Raw genomic sequence first — 25,549 nt, forward strand, 5'->3', positions numbered from 1 at the left:
GACGCACGTTAAAACTGCAACTGTATGTATTTAAAATGCCTCACAAAAAAGTTCAGTTCACATGGGGGCTACAGTTTTAAGATCATTGCATACTAGTATCAGTACATTTCATACTGAACACAAATTAGGGGATTAAATATAGGATTATTACATATAACAAAACAGTGGAGGTTGATTTATTTCATTTTAATCAGAAAGTAGTTGGCTGCAACTCTCCACTTCCTGGGGCTAGTGATCACTGCTGCTAATATTGGAATTGCAATTGAATTTAATGCTCTTGTTATTTAATTACTCTGTTGAATGTTACATAGTTTTATTATGTAATAAATTCAGTAAATTGTGAGTTTACCGTCTTAGGCTCTTTTACTCCTGATATATAAACACAGATATAATAAAACCTCTGGATCTTTTACAAGGTTTCAATGGAGTTCTCCCAAAAGACAGCATAATAAGTGGAATATTAAGGTCAACCCCTGACCTTTCAGTTACAGTCTATTGGGATTTATTACCTATAGGGCAATCTGGTGGATTCAAGTATCAGCAATTTCACATCCTTTGCATCTGTTCACTAGTTTATTCTGCACACTGTATCAATATGCCTCAAATCTGATTTGGGACCTTGCGTGCTGTAATAATTAAATCATTTTGAAAGCTTTGAAAGCTGGCTCGTCTATTTAAAAATCAATCAAGGGCAAACAAACCAGAATTTAAAAAGTGAAGTATGGCAAATTTTACTTTTCTTAGAATGTTATATTTTTGGCTGAATTATTAAGATTAATTTCTACAAATAAGCAAAACATATTCCAAGTTGAGGGGGTTTTTTTCCTTTAACCATAAAAGATTATCTAGATTTCATAGGCAGGTGTAAATTGTTTGTAAAGAACACTTTTTAGCCTTTTAAAATATGTTTTCAATATGTATCCAAAATGTTAAAAAAACAAAAATAAAAAAATCCACAGCTCCCACCCTTCCAAATGCTTTAAAAAAAATAACTATAATTATAAGAGGTGCTTAAATCCCTAAAATGTATTCCATACCCAGTTGATCCCAATTTCTTAGAATTGCTATCTTTTAGTGTCAATCATCTTGAATAGCCACCTTTTCTGGAACATATTCCAGAAAAGGCCAGCAGTTAAAGTCCCATAAATAAACGCTAAATGTGAAAGCATTAAGTATTGAAGTTGCCCCAGTTGAAGTACCATTGCTAAAACAAGCACTGTATTGAGGGTTGGGTTTTTTTTTTAAATAAATAGATAAAATAATTGCACACAAACACACCCACCCACCCCATATATATATTTTCTAGTCTGTCCTTAATATAAATGTGCTACTGTGATATCTTTGAAAAATTAAAGAAAAGGAGCAATGCTAATTTCTACCATCTACTGTAGATGTACAGTGTTTTGAGCAGGAAAAGCTCATTTGTCTGAAAGAAAAAGCCAGTTATAAGTAGTATACTTTATAAGACCCTCAGGCCACAGTAACATTACTGTAATCATTTCCTCTGATCACCCAAACTCATATGCCCCTCTCAAACCTTTTCAACATGCTGCAGTTAAAACAGGAGTGGGCAATTATTTTCGCTAGCAGGCCACTTAACGAGTTTTGGTGAGCTGTCGAGGGCCGCACACACAACATCATTCAGAAGGTATCATTTTAACACATTATAGATAAAACAAAAACAAATTGTATATTAAAAAAGAAGCCAACTATAATATTTTAGTTCAAAAAATATTTTTTGTTCTGATGTATTTTTTGACTAGTGTATACAGAGGCGATTGCATAATAGCTCAAAATAAAGTCTTACTCTTGTATATTGTGTGTACGGGAGGGTGGGGGAAGCGCGTGGTGGGATGTGGGGGGGTGCATGTGTGGGTGGGGGGCTGCCAGCACACCAGGGTCCTGGGAACCAGCAAGGGTGGGGGAGGGAAGCAGGGAGAGGCAAAGGGCGCATGCAGAAGAGCTCACTCAGGCAGTGCAGTGAAGGTGCAGTCTGTACTTCCCCCACCCCAGTCTGATCCACACCTGTCCTCGTAGTGCTCCACATGGGACCGAGCCTGCCCACTCCTGTCCAGGGCAGGCCACTCCATGCTGCGGCATGCTGATGGCACCACTGCAACCCTGGCCCCAGCCCTAGCCAGCAAATACAGCTTCCTGGGTGGGCTAACTTCTACCCGCTTGGCCACCCACATGTGTCTGCTCATCATGCCAGGCAGGCAGAGTGGGTAGAAGGTGGCTGGAAGCTGAAGCTGGAGCCCTGCGTGCTGGGGCAGGAGCTACCCGGCTGCAGATTACCCCCACATGCCACCACCTCCCCGTGCTGCCTGGAGCAGTACAGCAGTGATAGGAAGAGGAGGAGTCACTGGAGGTTGTGGGAGCTAAGCAGTACCTGGGTGGCTGCAGCAGGGGTGGGAGTAGCCCCACCGGGAAGCTGCATGTGCTGGCCAGGGCAGGGGCCAGAGCAGTGGCATCAGCAGGTGCAGGGCAGGTGTGGGCCAAAGCATGGTGCTGGCTGCCTCAGGCAGGGCTCAGCCCCATGCAGACGACCACACGGGCAGCCGCGAGCCATGTACAATCAAACGGTAGGCCAGATCTGGCCCGCAGGCTGTATTTTGCCCAGCCCTGAGTTGAAATAAGTTTCCTTTTCTGCTGCTACAAAGAAATTAACATCTATTTGTGAGATATAAAACACAGTCTTGTACTTCAGCTCCCAAATTCTTTACTACATTCAATTCCTTGCCAAAAAAATAACAGGAAATTTAATTTCAATGTCACTTTAAGCAGCATAAATGTACTTTGGATATAATATGTTGGTTTGTTGTTTTTAGATAAAGTCTGAAACAAAAACATTCTTAGCATTAACCTTTCTTTGAAAAAAAGAACTATAAAGGTAAATAGATCACGTTCGCTTTGCAGAAAAGTTTTAATCAACAGTGATTAGTGTTCAGATGGGTTACTATCCCTCAAATAAGGTATCTTAAGGTTTTATATTCATAGCTTTTGAAAATCAATTTCACTACTGCAGGTAGTGGAACGATGTTTAGAGCCCAAACCTGTAATGACTAATTGCATGCTTAACTTTACACTGTTTGAGCCATCCAGCTGAGGTCAGACTGCTGATAAGTGTGTGCAAAGTCAAATATAGGCACATGCTTTTATAGAATCAAAGGTTTAGTTATAGAATTCGTTTAAATTAAAGTAAAGTTGTGCTAATAAATATCTAATGCCACTTAAATGGTAAGAGTGCTAAATTAAGTTTGACTAGAAATCCTGTACTGTTATATTATTGGAGTAGTATGTTACTGTGTATTACTTCCAATGCCAATGAACGGTAATATAAACATTTTATTGGAATACAGTATTTCAGCATGAGTTCACAACAAGCAGCAATATTTAAACATGTTATACAGATCATATGGAAGGAACGACTGTAAAAAATGTGCATAAATAACGTATCTGTCATACATTGTACTTAAGACACATTCAACAAAAATTGTTCTAGAAATGTTTGGAATGTTTCAAAGTTCTTATCATGACTATTTTATTACAATGCTTTAACTATGAAGTAATTCAGATTTTGTATCATAAGTCTATCTGCACAGATCTCAAAGGGACAAAAATATGTAATAAATCCATTTTAATAACCTTTAAAATAGCTTTTCCGTGCATAAGTGCATTCACTCTAAAGTTTGATATCAGCACCACCAGGGACTACAAACAAGTAGTCTGTCTTCATAGAAAGCATTTGTAGAAAATCCCATATCTAACAGGTTAAAAGACCTGGGACCTTAAACCTGTGACTAGTACAGAATTTGTTATTACCTTTTATTGGTGAAACTTGTGGGGAGGGATATTTTACATCTGGAAGAAATAGAAAAATATTTTTCTTGTAGGCTGAGTTGAAAACATAGTTGTTGGATATATAAGGCGCTGAAATAAATCCAACAGGAGGGAGATTAGTGGACCAAGGACAGGTGAGATGATTTAAAGAGCAGGATAAATACCAGATATCCCATGCATCTGTATTTTATCATATGGCTGTCACTACCAGCCATATAAATACCATGATTGCACTGCATTTTAATTACCTATTGTGGTGTAATGAATCACAATTTTCCTAATAGAGTCAATTCAAGATTTCTAATAAAAAGGATGCACTTTACACACTGAATCATTTAACTATTTTACAAATGCAATGCTGTAAAATGTCAAGCATTCATTGAGATGCAATAAATTTGGGGTTATTATTGCAAATTAAATTAAACTGGAATAATTACAGCTGTTGGCCACTAATACATACTTTTTGATCAACATTTCATTGCAAGAAATACACTCTAGTATGTAAATTGAATTCAGTATGTGTTTACAGTTACTTAGCCTATATTGGCATGAATCCCAATTTAAAGTTTGCAGTTAAGGGAAATGTTTATGACATTGCTTTGTAACAGACACAAAGTAGTTTTTAAAGAAAAGTCACTGTAAAAGAAAAGAGAGGCACAGATTTTCTGCAACAAATGGAAGAAACCAAATGTTTAATATGTTGACTAGATAAATAGCACTGCCTTGCTGGTGCTTTTCTCAGTAACAGTTGGGTACCAAGTCGTGTAAGCCTTTGTGCTGCAAGGATGTCAGATCCTCATTCGTGGTGTTCCGATTGGATTCTCTTTGAACATATGCCCTTTCAAGTGAAATTAATCAATCTCTTTATCACTCCCGCAGCATCTGGAGCCATAATCATTACCCAACTGCTGAGAAAGAAATGAAACCACTAATCGCACAGGGAGTAGGGCTTAGTGTTCAGAGCAGGAAAGTTTTTATTAAGTTCTAATTTGAAAAGTGATTTTTCATGGCTAGCCTTCCAGGACATGCCACACAAAAGGAGTCTATACTTCAGCAACCATCTACTAATGATCCCCCAGCATACACAACCAATATATTTAGAACTGCAGTAATGTGGTTTTTATCATGCTTTTCTAAATTTAATAACATAATCCTAAATCATTCACACATTAAAGTATGACACCTCCTGGATGCATTTAACCATCAACTTTTCAGTTCTTTCTTTCAGAGACCCTGTGAAGTGCTACATCAGGAAGAACTGGCAGACAATGGACTGAAAACCATGTAATGTACATTAAGGACACTGTGCTTAGATTCAGGTCAGTCACTCCCTTTGACACTAGTAGGAATTACATATGAAAATTAAAGATGACAATATTTGGTCCTCCAAAGTTAAGCAGCAACCCAGGCAAGCTTATTAGGTGAGCACAGTTAAGACGCACAGTACAGCTGCGACAAACAAGTGTTAAGCTACCAAGCTTTCCCCTTTCTCCCTCCCATTTTTAATCTAATACAGCTCAAATTCATGTCAATGGCAACACTTCCATTTATTTCAAAGGCAACGTGACTATTTCAGCTATATTAAAAAACCTAGGGAAATTCTAAAGATCCGTGGGGAAGTCCACCTAGCAACTAATGGCCCCTAAAATATATGAACCATATTATCTAAGCATAGAAAATATTCTTGTGTATTTGAGGGATTTGTAATAATCTGCTTTTATATGCATGTCCCCACTAATTCTCTATTCTAAGTAGTTGGCAGTTGGATTAGGAAATGATTACCCCAACATACTGAAATAGTTCAATTAAATGGCTGAGTGAAACTCTTGCTCAAGCTAACTGAAGATATAATTATTAAAAAATACTATGGGGTTCTGAACAAGTGCAGCAGAGTAATTAAGTCTAACACTCCACTGAAACAGGCAGAATATATGACCATCCATTTTTAATGTTGTGCTCATACACCTAGCAATAGAAATCTTTCCAACAGCTGCATTCAATTAAAAAAATATTAACCCCAAGGAAAAAGTACAAAAACATCTCCATCTGTTTTTCTTACCGCTCATTGTGCTTCTTTTGTAAGTGAAATATGTACAACAATGAAATCCAACAAAGTTGAATGAAAAGTACTACAATTCCAATAATAAGCTACCATTTTTTAAAAAATGAGCAATTTATAAGAAACCACTTTCACAGATTTTCCTGCATGACCCACAGTTCTGTTCCCATAGAAACTATAAAGAAAAGAAAAGGATAAGATGGCTAACATAGTTTTCCCTGTACCAAGAAAAAAGCCCTATTCTCCAAACCTATTATTGTAAGGGAGGGAAGTGGGATATTAAAAGATTAGTGTGAGAATCTCCTATGTAATCTAGTTTAAAACACCACTTATTTCCTACTTAATGTTGGTCAGAGGCATTTGTGAAGATTTTGTGTAAAAGAATTATTGAAGTTGCTTCACAAGTGTAGTAGCAAAGAATTATACATGCAACAAGTTTTCACTATTTAGATAAGCAAGCAACCTCTATGGTCTAGTTCGGCTTCCTGGTTTCTACTGTACACCTAATACATTATTTTCAAGCATACAAAATGAAAATGGATGAAAATACTTTAGTTATTCCATGACTGATCTTTCTTCCTTGTGCATATATACTTGCATACTGATTGGCTTAGAACAGCTACTTGAGGAGAGTACAAAATGCAAGGGTGCAGAGTAATTAAATAGCTCCTACGGACAGCCAGCCTCAGGAACAAGAGGGAAAAAATCAGTTTACCACACCTCTCCCACCCTCAGGTTTCTTTGGCCATACTTTATAATTCCCTACTACTCCAGGAATAAATTTAGATGCTTCCACCTGTTACTATTTTTTGTGTCAACTTTCTCAGAAAATAATATGCTCAATAAGTCAGTCTAAATTCCCCATTTACTATAAGTTCTCTCAGTTAGTAATAAATCTAGCCTCACCTCTGTGACCACCAAAAATACTCCAGTAAGCATTTATACATGAGGATTAATCATGCAGAAGGCATGCAGGCTTCTTGTGTGGCACAGCACCCAGCTGTGCAGTGTAACCATCAGGATATCAACTAGAGTGCAGATGGAGGTAGCAACAGCCTGGCACACTGCATCCTGAAGCAGAAACACTATTCTTTCAAAAATGCCTAGACTAGCTTTATGGTCTGGACTCGCTGAGGTTGAAATATAACCATTCATTCTGGGAATGTCTTGCCAAAAAAACTTCTCTCTACCAACATTACAAAGAGTTTTGAAGAGAAGTAATACAAGCATCTGGAATCATGGAGTAATTTTTTAATGCTTGAACAGACTAAAGCACAAAATGATTATTGGAAGAGCTGAAAGGTGGTAAGGATGGAGAGCTGGCTAAGAATAGGCACAGGAAAGTGGGAAGAAAGGCAGATCACTTGGCAGAATTAAAAAAGCTATAATGCTCTGAGTAAATATTAAAGTTTCTATTACGTCACCTTAAAGTCTCCTTGATTACTTGCGAGTCAGGTAAGTGGGGAAGAGAAAGAATATGAGAAAGTAGAAGAAAGAGATGGAATAAGAAGAATGGGAGAAAGAAGAAACAAATACACCATCTGGGAAATGGGGATAGGCAGGAAGAAGGTAGGAAAGCAAGATCAAGAAAAAAATAGGAAACAAGTCATATGAAGTGAAGAGAAAGAAGTTTGCTGTGATACCAGGTGATTGAATTCAAAGATCCCTTCCAGTCCTATATTGATATACCATATATATTTTAAAAAGAAACAAGTACTTCTGCAAAATTAGGGTCAGAAATGATTTTGTGTACTTGTTCTTCCATCTCCCAAACTCCAGCATTAGTCTCAGAGCTCCTATCTATTTCCCTCCTGGAGATTCTTCCTAGATCCACCCGGGAGTCCACTAGGTACTTACTATTATGATCACCTGCTTTGCGCGATTTCTCTGCCAAGTCATTCTTATATATTTAATTTGCTTTTTTCTGCAGCTTGCACTGGATTGAAGGCTTCAATTCTTTTTTTCATAATTAGCCAAAATCTGTATTTCTGATCAGTCTGCTAGATGACTGTTCCATTCACCATATGCTCCCCCAATTTGTTCCTTACTCCCAAACTAATTATTTTTGCTTATTTATCACTAAACTACAATAATCAACTCCTGCTCTAAGCCCATCATAAATTTTAGCTAGTGAAGGTGTGGACTTTTTAATACAATTTCATCATCATCTTTAATTTTCTAAGCCTTGCTTTAGCTGTTTGGAAAAGACATCACAAAAGATTTCATATTTATCAAAATTTTGCTACCATCAAAAATATTGCAGACAACTCTCTTTACAAGCTGGGACCCCATTCCCACAAAAGTTTGACACGCATTATGCTTTACTGTATATACACAGGAGTCACATTTACTTCAAGATATGCTTAAAAGCATAAATTAAGTTGTAATCTCTTGTGTTTTCTTTTTGGACATATTTTTGGTCTTCCTCAGTTTTCCTCCGATATAAATACATGAAAGCATAAAGAGGTGCAACTTTTTTCTTTGATTACTATCCATCAGATCAACAGCAGTGACAGGTCAGAATGAAGTCTTGCCACAACTTTCTGAAATGTCAGCATGCAGATTGACATGCCAGCAGTAAGACTTTCTTGAACTCCCCCTCTTTCCTTCCCCCCCCCCCCACACCTTTTTGAGATTAATCAAGCATTTCTTTGGCCTAGAAACCTACCTAACTGCAATTCAAATTATAAACAACAAGAGGCCATTACTAAACTACAATTCACTCTAATGAGATCTGCAGTTGTCATGGAAAAGAATTAAATATTGGGCTACTGAATTAAAAATTATTTTGCTTCTAACAATTAAGAGCCTGTCCTATACTCCAAAGAATAAGAGCCAAAATCAAGCAGAATTCTCCTGTCTTGTTTTACTGTCCACTGCTTAATCTGATCTTTTTTTTTTAACCTCATATACCAAGTATTATACCCTCATATACTATTTTCTGTTTTAATTTTGTGTATATGGGTATAACAGATAATCTTATTGTATATTTTAACCAAAAAATGCTAAATTATAAAACTATGTTATTATTAAGAATTTTTATTATTCAATTTATTGTACTGTTTCAGCAAAAGCTGTAAACAAATGACTACTACCACCACAACTTTCTGCATTGTATCACTTGCATGGTTTCACTTACCTTTAACCATTTTATTCTATTTATCTCTTGACTGAGGCTCTTGTTACACATTACACTTGGCACATACTAATTTTAATTGGTTATAAAATGACCACGTACTTTGAGCAGTCACACTTTAAGGCTTAATAACGCCTGTAATGTGCACTGCTCTCACCTGGCAAACAGGGGTATGGCTAGAAGCTAAGCTGGCTCTGTGCCTGCCCACCACGCCTGCTCTCAGGGGTAGGGCAGGTGGCCCAGACTGCGGGCAGCTGGGGGCTGGCACAGTCGCATCAGGTCTGCCAGCCCCTGCCTAGGTCCCCAGTGTCCGCTGGCCTGGATCAAGCCAGCTGATGTCCCTCTGCCCCCCAGCCCTCACAGTTCACACCCACCATGTCCCCTAGCTTACCTGCACTGCCAGCACCGTCCTGAGGCACCAGGCAGAGAAGGAGAACCCACTTGCCCAGCCACTGACACTGCCACCACCAGGCCACTACTGCTCTCCAAGCTGAATCCAGCCCAGAGAGCAGCACAGGCAGTGGACAGATTCCTCTTCCCTGCTTGCTCCATTGGGACAGTGCTGGAAATTGCAGGTAAGCCAGAAGCAGCTTGAGGGTGGCGAGTGGGGATTTGGGGAATGGGGCAAAACTGGGAGTATGGTCAGGTGTAAGGGTGGCAAAATGGGCCCAATCTGAGCCAACAGGGGTGGGCAGTGCAGCAGATTTGATCCAGATTGGTTGTGGGGAGGAAGGGAGGCAGCAAAGCAGGCTTGATCGGGGGGGGGGGGGGGGGAGGGGGCGGGAAGGTGCAGCAGGCCCAATCTGGGCTGGCATGGGATGGTAGGTAGTACCCCTCCTCCCCACCATGTAACCTACCCCCCCACCACTGGCCCAGATAAAATCTGCTGCACTGCACCCCCCCAACACTGGCTCAGATTGGGCCCACCCCTGTGACTCTCCCCCCCCCCACTCCCCGTAGGTCCTGGCTTACCTGCAACTCCAGCAGAGCAAGCATGGAAGAAAAACCTGCCTTTAGGCTCAGCCCAGAGAGCAGCAGTGGGCCAGTGGCAGCAGTGGTGGTGGTAGTGGCAGCTGGGTTCCCCCTCTCTGTCTGCTCCCCCAGGACAGTGCCACCTGTGTAAATAAGCCAAGGGACATGGGGGATGGGGTTGAGCCATGACTGCTGGGGGAGCCCCAAGGGCCAGGGGGAACCCGGGGGAGGGGGAAACAGGGGAGACAGGGAGTCTCAAGGGGCAGGGAAGGAGCTTCAGGGGCAGGAAGGGGAGATGGGAGAAGCCCTAGGGCCCAGGAAGAGCCCAGAATAGGAGAGGACGGGGGATTATTACCTTCAGGGCAGAGCTGAGACCCAGCAGGCTCATTGCATGCCATGCCAGGGCAGAGCTGAAACTCAGCAGGCTAACTCCATGGGTTGAGTAAGGTGGGTACTGACAGACCCTTTTCTAAATGAATACCAGTTTAGTTTAAATGAATACTGTGGGAGAGGGGAAGCTGAACCATGGTGCAGTGGTCAGGAGCAGTGGGGAGAGGTGGGGTAGTTGGGGAGTGAGATGGTTTGCCAGTGCTAAAAGTCACTTGCCTGTACTCATTAGTGGTTAACCGGCTTATTTAACTGCTCTCCTTGCACCAGTCCTTGCCAGGCAGCTGAGTGCACAGAGATGCTAAAGCAAGCAGAGTGCTCAGAGCGGCCAGGGTGTGCTGCACCTGTACCCCTTGGGGGTAGGAAGGAGTGTTGGCTTGGGACCACCACCACCTCCTAGGGCAGCATTTCTCAGGAGGGTTGAAAGTTGGTCCATGGAGAAAAGGAGTGGGAAGGGCTGGGAACTATCCATCCTGAAAAGCTGGAGGAATGAAAATAAAGTGTTTCATCTCCCTGGAGCAAACTAACAATTCCCTAAAACGACCTCAATGAAAGGGACAAAAGACAGCCCTCACTTGAATTGGAGAGTGAAACATTTAGAGGGTACATAGCACAGATTAACACTCTTTAACAAGTAAATGCTCCTGTTTTAAGTGCTTTTATGATAGTTTAAAAGGAACCGATAAAACTACGGCAATATGTCCTTGGTTTTTCTCTATTTATCATTCCCTGCATTCAGGTGCATGCTGCCATATTTGGTATCCTTTCCAGGTTCATTGCTTACACATAGCCAAACTATGACTATACAGACAGACAGAGGTCAACGGCTGAACTACTTTTAGTTAAACTTTTCATGAAACATGCATCACTAGGCTGAGAAAAAAATATGAAAACAATGCTACTAGTGTGATATGGTGACAAAAGATGTATTAAGCAAGGTCGTTCCAGTTTAAAAAAAAAATCAGAAAATATTATTATCATTATAAAAGGCAATGGTAAGTCCTCAGCTAGAATACTGTATATGATTTTGCTGGCCCATCTACAGAAGAAATGAATTCAAACTGGAATGTGTAAAGAGATCAGCACACTTATGAATGATCTTCCAAATAATCTGGAAAGGAAATGTTCCTCTCCCTGAAAAGGACTATCAGAATTCAAGGCTTGGTATCTCATTAATCCAGTATTTAAAATCCTTTCTGTAAAACAAAGAGAAACCATAAAGCAGTGATTCTCAACAAGGATGCCACGGCACCCTGGAAAGCCTTCAGATCTTTCCAAGGGCATCATGGGGTGCCATGCAATGCTGGCACTGTTGGGTGTGCCAACACGATTCACAAGCGAAACCCAGAGATTCCAAACAGGACTGTGTGCACCTGCTCTGGTCTTTCTGCATTCTCTGCAACAAAAGAATCCCTATATTATTATTCTATAGTCAAAAAAGGAATGAAAACAAAGAGCTGGAATTTTCCAAGGGGTCCCTTGAGTCTAAAAAGGTTGAGAACGCTGCCATAAAGGTTTGACTTGTTCAGGATGCAAATACAACCAGCAAGTGAGCATCAGGTAGAGAGCTATCTAAGTAGAAGGAAAGTGTTGGCTCAATAACATGATGGTAGTGCTAAATAAGAGCCATGAATAAATTTAGAGTAGAAATTAGACGGAATATGCGTTGGGAGGAAGAGAAACAAAATAACTAGCTTTAAGACAGTGTTTTATGATCTGTTGAACAGGAGTATATTACACGGTTGTCTGCAACAGCAGGGTATTGGTCCCTATGACCCAGGATTCAACAATCCAGTCTTATGTTCTTGACACAGTGAAAAAAGTTATGAGCGATCAAAAAGTAAAATTCAGGTGAAAGCTATTCAACCTTAAACATATTGTAACAACTGCTCCCATTAGAATAATACTATTAAAATGGCCTATAATAAAAACAAAAAACCCCACTCTCCCAGGTCAAACTGAGTAAGAAGATTCACCTACACTAACACAACATTAATCCATCTGGAGTTTAACATACAGAAAGTAAGTACTCTATGCCCCACTGGGGCATCCTCTAGTGTGAGCTGAAGGCAGTGAAGACGGAGCCTTCATCTTTCAGGTGCACTCTAAATTCAGGGCAAAAAACCTTCAGATGCCAAATATTTTGCTCCGTTTTTTAAGGAATTTTGGCTATTAGACGAAATCCTGGTCTAGTGAAGTCAATGATAAAATTCTGCCTGAATTCAATAAAATTTGAATTTCACCGTTTCATTCTATAAATGAATTGGTCTCGAGAAAATTATTTAGCCTACAGTATTATGTCTATACATGAGAGAATTATGGTAGAAGATGCCCTCTGTTTCACAGAAGGAATTTGAAATGATGGATTAATGAGATGCCAAGCCTTGACTCTTGATAAGGAGAGGAATTCTCTCTTTCCAGATTATTTACAAGATCATTTCCAAGTCGGCTGATCATTTAAACAGATTTAGAGAACTGTTTTCTAAATAACACTACTATTTCCATGTGGTGAAAAGATGCTAAGAATATCTTTCCTTGGACAACTGCTTCAGATGAGGCAGGATATCATAAGAGGATCTCTGAGATCTCTTCCCTCGTTTTCACAAATACTTTTGAGATACAAGGCACAGTCAGAGAGAGAACATGTTGCTACAAACATGTGGGTAATATGGGGAGCTGTAGGCATCACAAGTGCCAGTGATGCCTAGTGGGAATAAGCTGCATCCTGCAGGTCCAGCAACTCAGTGCTGTCTATGAAGGATAATTTTTGAAGCAACATTTCTCTGTGAATTCCCTCAGCCATTTTAAATTCATATTTAACTAGTCTCATTGTTTACAAATCACTAAAAGTATTTCTTTATTTTTCACATATTTTAAGTTGAAGTGTCATGTCACAGTTTGCAAAATAAGAGGTAAAAACTGCCTTGTGGGAATCCATAAAGGCATGTATTTTTTGTTTATAGTTAAAAAATAATTTAATTTTCATTGTTAAAACAACACAGTAGCCATATCTCCTTTAAAGAAATTCTACATATTTTTTCAGATTGTGCAAGAGAAGAAGATAATTAAAATGACAAAATACTCAGATTACTAATTGGATATTGAATATTGTTGTGAACAATATTAATTTACAAGAGTTTAAAGGCAATTAAATTTTCTCAAAATTATATTACTAACAGTTCTTCATCAGCAATTAATACATTAAAGATCTGTAGTCATTTAAGCACGCAGATAAGGTTAACTGGTATAATTATTACTTTTGTCTGTAGGTTTGTGGTCACACAATGGGCTTGGGGAAAGCAGCATCTTGAAAGCAAAAGATAAAGCATACTGCTATTAATGTATCCTCTCTAAAACTAAGAACTAAAAAATATTGATTCTAAATAAAGGGAGGGAGGTGCAAGGACAGCATCTGGCGTACAACCTATTTAAAATCTTTTGAATAGCTCAAAGAAGGGAACATCATAATCTACATGAAATCCACATTTATCAGGTTCTTATTTTTTTTTTAAATATAGAACCGATGTTATTTGCAGCTACATGGACTGAATGGAGCCATTCTCACTTATATCAAAATTCATTTTGGTCTACAGAGCCCAACCTTTAAATGTGGCCTGTTTATAAAGACATTCAAACTAGAGTTTAGGCAAGGAGACTCCCAACTGATACACTTTTAGCATGAAACAAATGTTTTTAATATCCAATTGAGAACCTCATGAGTATATCCATTACTTTTCTACTGTGAAAAGAGAATTTTCCTGCTGTATAACTTTTATGTTAAAAATTGTGACTTTAAGAAAATGATCAAAATTAATTCAAGTAATTTCCTGTACTGTAAGAGTATCAGTATGAACAGGATATGCACACAAGCAAACCCCACTAAGTGACAAATATTCAAGGTAAGTTAATACTGCATTGTAGTTGAAATTTAAGAAAAATAAAAGTAAAGCAATTAAAGTTATGAGCCCACAGATTCCTGAACTACATCATATTACATGTACATAACTACCAATAAGGCTAAGTGAAAGGCATGAAAAAGTCTGAGACTGAATCAACTCAATCTTCACAGGTTAGTATAAGCTGGTTTCTGATCACTGATACCAGCTTGTGTGTAATGTCTGCCCCAAGCCCAGAAGTTCAGTGCACATAAGCCACTTTCAAAATGCCCAAAACTAGTGAAGATAAACCTAGATGGATGTAGTATCAGACTTAACTGATTTAAGTTAAATCGGTTTACTGAACTTCTGGCCCAGATCCCCTCCAGATTCAAGTCAACTCAGTGCCCCATCATCCCATGATGTTTTGCACCTCCCCTGCAAATTCCCCCTCGCAGGGTGGGTGGACTAGTAAACAAACAGTCTGCTCCAGCCGAGCAGGGAGGCATACTCTAACATGCCCGAACTTCTGGCCTGGGACACTGCAGGCATGTGGTTGCATTTCCAGAATCCAAAGTGAATGTCTGTTCACTTGCTTATCAGTTCAATTTACACAGCTTTGATTAACCTGTGAAGACTGAATCGATTCAGCCTCGGGCTTTTTCACTGTCTGTACTTAGCCCTGCCGTGTTACAGATTTGAACTGGTTTCTGATCACTTACATTGGTTTACATGTAATTTCTGTCCCTGGCCTAGAAGACTTGACTAAGTTAACCAGATGGCAACCCAGACCAGTAAAATGGACCACAGTCCAAAATAACAGCTGCTGTGGCCAACCTGCTGTTTCAGAATATCCATTCGTGATTGATCAGACATTGTGTATAAAAACATCAGCAAAATCCATATTTACTCCACCTTTTACTAGTCTCTCCTTCTGTCCATCAAGAAAGTAATTACTTCTTTCAGAAATCAACTCAAGATTCAGCAGCAGAACTAACTCTTCCCACTAAGGACTGCCTGATACAATAATGTTCTCTCTCTCTAGCAAACAGATTGGTACTTTTATTATTAAGTCTGGTCTTGCATCATTTGTTTCTTTTTTATTATTATTTTTCTTTTCTCTTTTCTGCATCCTAATGAATACTCTGGCATGATTTCCAAGTAGTGTGTACACCATGAAATCAAACAGGCCATAATAGCAGCCCTAAACCTTATTTAACTGCTTCTTGTTTGACAATGACATGTCATCATGTTAACACCTTTTTGATTCCATGGGCTCACTTACTCCATCTAAATTAATGCAACATCTATACCTTCCCAAACATTTCCTTAAAACAGAATAGAAAACAAACTTAATTGAGATTAATTGTATCTGAAAAATGCACATAAGGCTAAATTAGAAATGCACACAAATGAGAGCCATGTGTATAATTATCCACAGGGAGGGGACTTCAATGCGTTTGCCTCATTTTCTGTTCAAGTTCACTGCATTCAATTTTAATGTATATGCTTTAAAACAACTTTACAATCGTTCCATTTTCAAAACAAAAAGAATCTCTGATTATAAAAAGTAGAAAATATTGCAAAGGTGTCAAAATCATCCAGCCCCACAGATCCCAGAGTAGCTAGAATGGGCCCTGTGTGTGGCATAGTCTGGCCAGAGCAGTACCTGCACTGCACACACTGCCTGCCCTGCCAGACTGCACCACAGGTAGTATCAGCCCAAGCAGCTCTGGAACCACGCCGCATGCACACCTGCTCCAGCCAGTCCAGGACCTGGGCTGCACATGGCCTGACCAACTGGAGCAGCATCATGTTGAAAGATTTTTGTTTAACTTTGTCTGCACTTAGACATCCCAGGCAGAACTGACCCTGTAAAAGTATTAAATAAGAAGAGGTGAGCCAAGAGTAAAAATGTCAGACTCAGGTCATTTGAAAACCTTTAGTACAACCTTTTCACACAATTATTTATAAATATTGGTGAAAAAATTCAAGGAAGCATCATTGAAAGATGACGATAGCTTGTATGCAATGAAATTTCTAAAATTAAAAACATTATGAAAACCCAGACCTATATTAAAAAATCACCACTGAGCACAGTTCCCCAGTGAATAAGATGACAATTACCTAGAGGGGAAAAAAACATTTCATAAGAAAAGAATAAAACTAGATGAAAACACTATTAGGCTCTTTTTTCTTTTTTTTTTAGTTTTTTATCTTGTGTAATCAGCGTATGTAAAGGTACCCCATTTCTCAAATTAGGAAACAGGAAGTAAGGGTATGTTCATTCCTACCTGTTTTCCAAACAAATTGATGATCTTTCCTGGCTTCCAAAACAGCTGTTTGTAATATTAAGAGAGCAAATAAAAGCAAAAACTTCCTCATGCTCTGCCATGCCCAACGAGCAGAAACCCAGTTTTCTCTTAGAAACATACTTCAGCTAATTCAGTGTCTTCTCTTCTCTAGTCCTAGAATTGAGAGAAAAGAAAATAAATTGTTTGCTAAAATACATACAGACATACATATTCATACATATATCTACATACATATATATAGTTCTTCTGGTAGCTAATCCACAAAGGATTCATCTTTTACAGGCATTTCAAAGGTTCATGCTCAAACTATAGAAAAATCAGGCTTTTAAGCTCCCAGAGGTTCAAATCCTAGGTATTACTGACAATAGTGGATATCATAAAACCCTTTGGTAAACTTTAAAAGAGATCTGCCAGTGCAAACGAGTCTCTCTCCGAGTCAAAGAGGTCTACGTGAGAATTCTGTACAACTCATTTTATCTGTTCAGGCTGTTTACTGCTAACATACACATGACCAGGGTATTCCATGCGTTACGGACAGCTAAACCACGGTTGGAGTTGGATGCAAACAGCTAAATTCAGTTCTAAACACAGATCCCAATTCCTATGAATTTGAATACTGAGATAAAATGTTTGCAATATGAGCTCATCTCTACATACTTTATAAATAGTTTATAGTGAAAACTGGCATTAAAACTAGAATTGACTGTGAAATTTGCACCAAAATTGTTTTGATTTTTTTTGTTTTGTTTTACTTTGTTTTTTAATGAGACTATGACAATTTGTTAAAACCAAAGCCTTCCGCAGGAACCTAGAGCCATTTATGACCAAAAAGTCACTCAAACTTTGGATAGAATTTTTAATCAATATCAGAGACACATCCCAACCCCAATCCCAGACAACCTAAAAGTTTGAGCACTCATAAGAGACCTATGTTAAATTCGATGCTCTTCCTCACTTTGGCCAGACAAGCAGCTATTCTGAGGTTGGACTCACTCATGCTTTGCTGTTAGAACGCAGACTGAAACTTGTTCACATATATTCTGGTGGGCAAGGCTATAGAAATCATCTCAAAACTCTCTTGTTGGAGATCTTCCACTTTGAATAAATGCTTAAAATATTTATTAGGCCACAGAGTACCCCAAATCATTCACCAGTGGGATGTGACAGACCCAAGTTCAAAGTCCTGCTCCAATATGTAATAAAGCTGTATGTACAACGTGAAATGGCTCCAAACTAGAGCGATTCAGATATACCCAATTCAGAATAGCCTAGTGTCACTCACCATAAATCTGCATTCAGATCAGGGACTTAAATCTCAACCAACAGTGCCCTAATAACCAGGCTATCCTAAGAGTGTTTCTTTCATTTTTTCAAAAAAAAAAAAATCAAAAATCTTAGGTTCATCAAAGTACAAAACTCAAAAATTTTCAAAATCTGAAAAACTTTCACTGAACAGGAAAAACATTTTCCATTCCCATTCACTGGATGAGAAAACCATTTCCCATACAGCTCTACTCATAAATAAAAACAAATGTCTAATCTGAAGGTCAAATTAAAGTTTACCCTATGTGTATTTCTTCTCCTAAAAGATTGGCTTTTGTATTTAGATTACATTAAGATTACCTACACCCCTATATCTATCACTGGTCATTTCTCCCAAATTCCTTAGACCTAAATCTCCCATCTGAACAGGGCAAGCAGAAGGACTGGATTCTTGTGCAACAGATAATTTTAATGAAAATTACCAAAATGATGACAGTAATCAGATATTAAGGTTCAATTCTGAAATTCCATTACATTTCCAACCTTATAAAAAGCAGCATTATAGCACATAATACACAGCATAGTTCTTGATAAGGAGTCAGAGATAAACCTGAAAACATGTATAGTGGATATACAATAAAACTTTTAATTTGAAGATTTATTTAAATTATTCTGAAACATTTTCTATCACGATAAACTTATGCAATTATATTTAATCAGATATTGACTAACTACAGTAGAAGATATAATATTATATCTGCTATCTAATATAGTTCCTTTTTATATTTTAGCTGCATAGCAAATTGCAAAACCTGAAAAGTTGTCAAATTGACCCAGCTGAATAATGCAGGCAATGAAAGTAGTTGCTTCCATTTCCCCAAGTTTTCTGGGTTAAATTTAGAACATACAGTTTCAAGTTGAATTCAGGATGCAAAGCTTGTTTTGAAAGCAGAAAAAAAATAGTAGTAAACCCCCCTCTCTTTACCTACAGCTAAGTCTTGAAACATATGAGGTCACATAAAGAACCAGAGCAGCTTTAAGCAAGCTTGGTGCTGAGCTAATCAATCCCAACAGTCAGACCTAGTGTAGAAGTGAGGTATAAGGACTCTGAATTTTATTCCTTGGAAGAAGGGTGTGGGTTCAATGCAATGCATTGGGGAAAACCTTAGGAGAGACGGTGACATAAAGCCAGTGACTCCCAATCTTCACTGACTCATGAACAACAGTACTGAACAAGTAAGGCCTTGTGGACAACATACTTTACTCTTCCTGGTAACCTCAGTTTTAAGTCACATTTCCTGTCGCTGTGAGCAATAGTAAAGGGTCTTGGGCAAAAGGCTGCCTGCAAGGGACAGACTGGTACCTGCTGCACTAGGTCATACTACAATTAACTCTATGACAGTCACCTATATGGACAAATCCCAACCTCCCACAGTAATGGTGAGATGGGATGTTTCCCCTAATTTCATTCCCAGCATTGTGGCCACCACATATGACAGCAAATGGAATCCTAGACTCCCCGTGCAGAGGAAGGCAAGGCAGTTTAGCAGCACCTATCATGCTTAACTTCAAAATTGCAAGACTTTACATACACGTGTATATTAATGTACAGTATTAAAGTACGTTCTGGATCAAAACCAGAAGGCTCAGCATCTTACAGGATCATGTCTTATGCAGGCACGATCCTAATGAACTCCTAGGTCCAAGTAGGGTTCCAATTACAGGGAACTTGGTCAAACTCTCTACATAGTGAAACTGAATAAAGTCAGGCTAGGGCCTTCAATGAAATATCTTCTAGTAGAAAGGTAAAGACTAGCACAGGTAGATCAAAGGAAAGCTCATACCACAGTATTTCACTATCTAAGTTTCTTGCTGAAAGAAAAGTTGTGCTAATCAGTTACCATCTGAATATCACTTCCTCCAACTCAGTATTCAAAAAGTCAGCGGATGGCAATAACTCCCCAAAAGCAACAGATTCCTGCCAAACTTGGAAGCTTGTTAGTTCCCTGGACCAGGCTTCAAGCTTAATGTTCTCCAAGGAGCAAGTAGGAGATTAAAATAAAAATGGTAAAAATCAAGAATAAATTAACACACTCTGAGCCTAATTCCAATCTTACCACCACTAGCACAACTCTATTGGATTTCAAGAACCTACATCAGAGTAAATGATGAGAATTTGTCCTTATACCTCAGTTTGTATAGCACAATTTGGAAGACTAGCACTTCTATTCAGATATGATCAAAATAAATTATTGCACAGGCAACTACAGCTACAGAAATAACATAATGAAGGTCATCAACATTTCACAAATCATCAACATTTCATCAAATTTTACCTACTGTATGTGTAAGTATGCTTAACTGTAAATTGGTAAATACAAAGCAAAAAACAATTCTGTAGCTCATATTTAAAACTGACTTACGCATAAATTAAAACCATGCACATATTTATGTGTTTGCAGGATAGCAACTTTACCTTGAAAATTCTCTTATTTTTTTAAAACTATTATTATCCAGGCTTATTCAACATACTTTATATCATCTGCATGTCTGAGTACCTTTCTTGTACAAAATTTCTATGCAACTGTGACAAAACAGACAGTTCTCAAATCAAATCAAATCTGAGAATGAAATCACAAGGTGGTGAAATTCTGCAAATATACATAAGTAAATTTCCTATGAAATTAAGATCACAAGATGCCTCATTGTTATACTTTTATGTTTGAAGGGTTACTTCTGGAATGTACACTTGCAATTTGTCTTAATGTTAAAGATCAGTCACCAGAGAGTTAATAAAATTAAATATAATTGCATCTTAAAAGCATGCCTTGTATTAAAAGTAAAAAATCATATTTTCTTTTCAATGTCTGTGAAATAAATACCAGCCCAATTTGGGCAATCCCTACATAGATGGATAAGTGATTAAGAGGCTGCTGTGTAACCTGCCCTCTCAGCAGCCACTCAGACAAGCAGGATAAAGGTGCTTATTATCTTGACCAGAAGCCGAGTATTCAGACTTTCTCCTTTGAGGGGCAGATATATCTCAACAGCAAAGAGGGTATGGTACTGGCCCAGAGGGGTATTAGCCCCCTGGCAGACATTACATTTATCACGTTATACATAAAACATTGTAATATGCTGCACATTAAAACAACTGAGAGATAAAAATGGCCAACAAGCCATAAAGATGTCCCGCGTTTAATTTGGAACATCTTTGTAGCTAGTTCGCATTGCGCTTTAATTTGAACATGTGACATGATAGCTTAAAAGAAACCTGGGGATCCTGATTCAGGAGGCATTGGGTAAGCTGGCTGCAAACCCATTTCAATTTCCCAGCATTCAGGGAGTCCGTCTCTAATGTCAGGCTCCCTGGATGCTACCAAGTTCAAAGGGGCACTTGGACAGCCCAGGATTGATAAACTGGTCTCTGATGCCAAGCTCCTCATTGGCTGGCCTGGTTAAAAGTCTCATTCACAGCTATGTTGAACACAGGCCTTTTAAAAGGCTGAGCACTGTAAGGCATGTCCCGAAAAGGGTTCTAGGAGGAGGCTAAGCTGGCATCCCGGAGGGGGGGGCCAGCTTGGAGAACCCAAAGAGATGGGGAGCAGGAGTGAAGGTATAAAAATCATAAGAACTAGGCCCCTGGTGGAATCACTTCGGGGAAGGACAAGGCTGAGGACCTGATGAAGGAGAAAGTCTCGCCACCCTGTACATAGGGTAGGGTTCCCGAGACAAGTCAAGTAATGACTTAGGACAGGGTGGGGAATGCCTTTCCTCCCACCTGATGTACTAGCAGTTTTGTAAGCCCTGGTATTGAGTTGCTGCCATTAGACCATTTTGCTGTTACTCGCAATAAAAGTTATACTTGTTGCTTTGACCCTGGCGTGTGACTTGTGGGTTACTCACCTTCCCCCCTCGGAAGGGAGGGAGCCCTGACAAGCACACAAGAAGCTTGGGATAGGGGAGCTCCCTGATGCCAAGGTCCCCAGGAGCCAGCATGTTCAAGTGGCATGAATACAACCCAGCTGCACACACACCCTTAAAAGATTCAGGTGCATGAGGAACCCCTCATCAGGGAGCCACTCCTTATTGCCAGGTCTCCAAATCCCAGCAGACATGATAGGATCTGAAGAATTTTATCCCAGATCCAAAAATTGTGTCCTGCCATGCAAGCTCTTGAATATGGCTTTGAAGTCACAATCTAACCCTGTGCCAATATGGATTTGTGTAATATGTGTTACCCACAAATTCAAGGCCTCAGATCCATCTGTCATAAGGTGAGTGAAATCCCCTTCAAGTTCAATGAGAGTCAATTTAGTCCATTTTTACTAAAGAGAACACTGATGAAGAGAGCTGGGTAACGCTATTAAAGACATCATGCAATTAAATAAGTCTGAACAATTTAAACAGCAATAAAAAAAAAAAAGCATTTACAGATCTCACACCTGACCTGTAAATCATTTGGCAATTGTCTAGCACACAAAAAGATAATCATCTTTAATCATTTCTAAATTCTCTCAACAACAAAAAAATACACTAATAGTAAGTTCATCTGAAATGTAGGACAGAAACTCATCACATGTATTTATCTTAAGATTTATTGATTCTTAACTGTTTGCCTTGACCTTTCTAATAAGTCAACACCCCTTTATTACTAAAGTCTGCCCTGACGTTTGTAAAAGGTATTATCCAAAGACTAATCCTATTTGATTCCACATCAGGAGATCTCAGCTTGAAACTGTGCCAGTTAAACCATCTCTTACATATGCTGCAGATAGCCTCTGCTACTCCATTGGCTTGGAGGTCTTCAAATGAAGTTATCCCTAATTCTAAAACAATAAAAGTTATAGAAAATAAAAGAAACCTTTGTGGATAGATTGTGATTTTTTAGCAAGCCCTATGTAAGCCTCTAGAGCCACAAAGAACATACTCATTAACTCAAGTTTTATGTTCACGTGTAACCAACTCTTAGCACCACAAGAAAATACCTAGTTAAATTTTATTCCCATATAAATAGTATATATTATAAATCCTTCCACTTATGAAACATTTGGGGAAAGGCAGTCTTGTAATTAAAACACAAGTGGATCTACTGGATTTACTCAAATCCAAGATAAGGGGTTTTTTCACCCTCTGTCAATAAGGGTAGAAAACAAGTCTCTTCTTGAATTTGAGTACCAGCGCTCCAGCTCTGCCCCAGCTGTGACCTTGGCCCATGGCCAAACCCAAAGCTGCTGCTTGGAGCAGTAGAGTTAGCAACAATCCAGTAATGCAGGTCAGGAGCCAGGGTTAGGGTTCAGGATCGGGTGGCAGCCTGGGTCAGGGGTGGGCAGGGGCTAGATGGCATCACGGGTGGGGAACTAGGTCTGAAATGGGGTGGCAATATGACTTGTGATTGGGTAGGAGATGGGGCAGTAGCACAGGTCAGGGCATGGCGTATTTTAGAAATATTTAATGGCTTTTATAGACATGATTTAGCTACTAACAGGAATACTATATAATATTTACTTCATCATGATCTCAAACTTACATCTGCAAACTCATGCATATCAGTGATTCCTGAAGGCTTGTCACTTAATTATATTTCAATTATTTCAACAATTTTTCTTCCTGTGGCAGCAGTAGCTAGTTCTTGTTCTACATCTACCACGGAGGCTGAAGAACTAAACAGCACTAGAATGAAAAGGCCACTGCTATAATGACACTGAAATGCTTCTTAACTTACATTGATCTATAAATCCTAAATTCAAATTTTTCCTGTTTCCTGCCATGAGTTTTCACTTCAGAGTGCATCCTGGCAACTTAACGTAGTCAGGTTTGCATTTAGAAGTTTAATTATAAATTTAGCTAAGTGGATTATAATGAAAGATAGCTCTAGCAAGGGAGCCCAAACAGATGCATTACGAATACATTAAAGAAAACACCAGAGAATGAACTTTCCATCAGCAGAATGATTTTAATTAAAACAGTGATAGAATGGAACTCTTCTGTGAAATGATATTACTGTTACATCCAGTTCATTATAAGTATTTCCAATGCATACTATGAAAACACACTTGTCTTTCAATAACAGACAGTATATGACTTTTAAGCTTCCCTAAGCAGCTCAGAACAGGTCAGTTAAAGAAATGCACCTAGATCAAATTTACTTCATCTGCATGCATATAAATTTAGATTACAGTGGGTTCAAAGAGCATTAAGATTGTGAAGTCAAGCATTCAAAAGTTAGTAAATGCCATGTTAAGATAGCCTTTAATTACATGATCATCAGAGATCCTGGTTTTCTCTGATAAAAAACTGTAAATTCTCTGATAAAAACCCCAAAATCTCTTATTAAAATAAAAGGCCCCTCACTCACCCCCACAGCCCCTCCTAGCCCTGCTGGTGCCCCTCATCCCCCACCCACAGCCCCCCATCTCCCACAGTCCTGTTGGATGGGGTCTCCAGCTACCAGGGCTACAAAGCCAAGGACCTGGGTCCACAGAGCCCTGTCCCCAGCTGGAGGAAGTGGCTGCTGCAGCAGAGCAGAGCACAGAGCCCAGATCAGCCACCCACCTCCCCCCCTCCCCACTGCCTGCCCGCTGCGGGCTCAAGCAGGGAGCGCCAGCTCCCTGCCACTGCACACGGTCCTGAGGGGCAGGGATGGCCCCATGCCCCCCAGTTCTGTGCACAGGTTGGGGGTGGGCACGAGCTACCCACTGCGGGCTCAGGCTTCCATCCCGCTGCCCTCCCCTGCAGCCTGGCAGGTGCAATCTGGCACTGCAGGGAACAGCAGAGCCATGTGGGGGTCTCTTTGCTGCTGTGAGCTCTGTGTTGTCCTGGAAACAAGCCCCCTGTGCATGCGGCAGCAGCAGGGGTGGTGGCACGGGGTTGTGCCCCTCGCTGCAGGCGTGTGCACAGAACATGTCATCAGGGCAGTGCAGAGCTCACAGCAGCAAGGAGATCCCCACATGGCTCTACTGATCCCTGCAGTGCTGGGTCATACCCGCCAGGCTCCAGAGGTCCCAGGGGAGGGCAGGAAGCCTGAGCCCACTGCAGGCAGCCTGCCTGCACACTGGTCTGGGGGGCATGGTGTTAGCTGTGAGGCGTGGCCTGGTCTCACATGTGTTGGATAGCTAGAGGTTAAAAGTCTCTGGAATCTGTGAACTTCTGACCTTGATGATGCTATGACCTAATTTCCAGCTGTAAGCATGTGCAGTCTGTCATGATTATATAACTATGATGGCAGAAAAAAGTATGACAATGAAGTGTATGTTTTGGACAGGTCTGAGTGGTCCAACTGAGGTGGACTATTGATTGACAGAATGAGGTGACTGATGATTGGATGATAAAATGACTGACAGGTGGTGTGAGGAGTCCAATATAAAAACGGTGTAAGTCAGTACCCCAGTGTACTGGTGTGGTGCTAATGGGGTGTGTGTAGTGTGGTGCATAAGTGTGTGTGCATGGCGTGGTGTGTGTGATGTGGGATTGCAATCTTGTGCACAACTAGAGTGAGTCTGATAGCGTAAGCATTTGACTGAGGGTTGGATTGTAAGAGCTTGTGAGAGGATTGGTAGAATATGTAATATGTATCCGTGAGAGGGAGTAAACAGCAGTTCCAAAGCAAAGGGGGAGGGGCAAGTACCCCTGGCACCCAAGCAAAGGGGTGCCAACAGGCACTGCCTAGCTGGGACAGGATGGAGCTGTGAGCGGCCCATTT

At 39.8% G+C, this 25,549-nt stretch overlaps 1 protein-coding gene across 2 annotated transcripts in view; it reads right to left on the reverse strand.

Moving 5' to 3' along the window:
- The window catches only part of THSD7B (thrombospondin type 1 domain containing 7B), a 680,297-nt gene that overhangs the window by 553,945 nt on the left and 100,803 nt on the right, over window positions 1–25,549 (reverse strand). For both annotated transcript variants that reach the window (XM_019480192.2, XM_019480191.2), the window contains exon 2: window positions 16,564–16,737. In XM_019480192.2, the coding sequence (XP_019335737.2) occupies window positions 16,564–16,702 (139 nt within the window). In that variant the 5' untranslated portion in view covers window positions 16,703–16,737. The remainder of the gene's footprint in view (window positions 1–16,563; window positions 16,738–25,549) is intronic.

The sequence above is a fragment of the Alligator mississippiensis genome, chromosome 4, assembly GCF_030867095.1.
Source record: "Alligator mississippiensis isolate rAllMis1 chromosome 4, rAllMis1, whole genome shotgun sequence".
NCBI classification, from domain to species: Eukaryota; Metazoa; Chordata; order Crocodylia; family Alligatoridae; genus Alligator; species Alligator mississippiensis.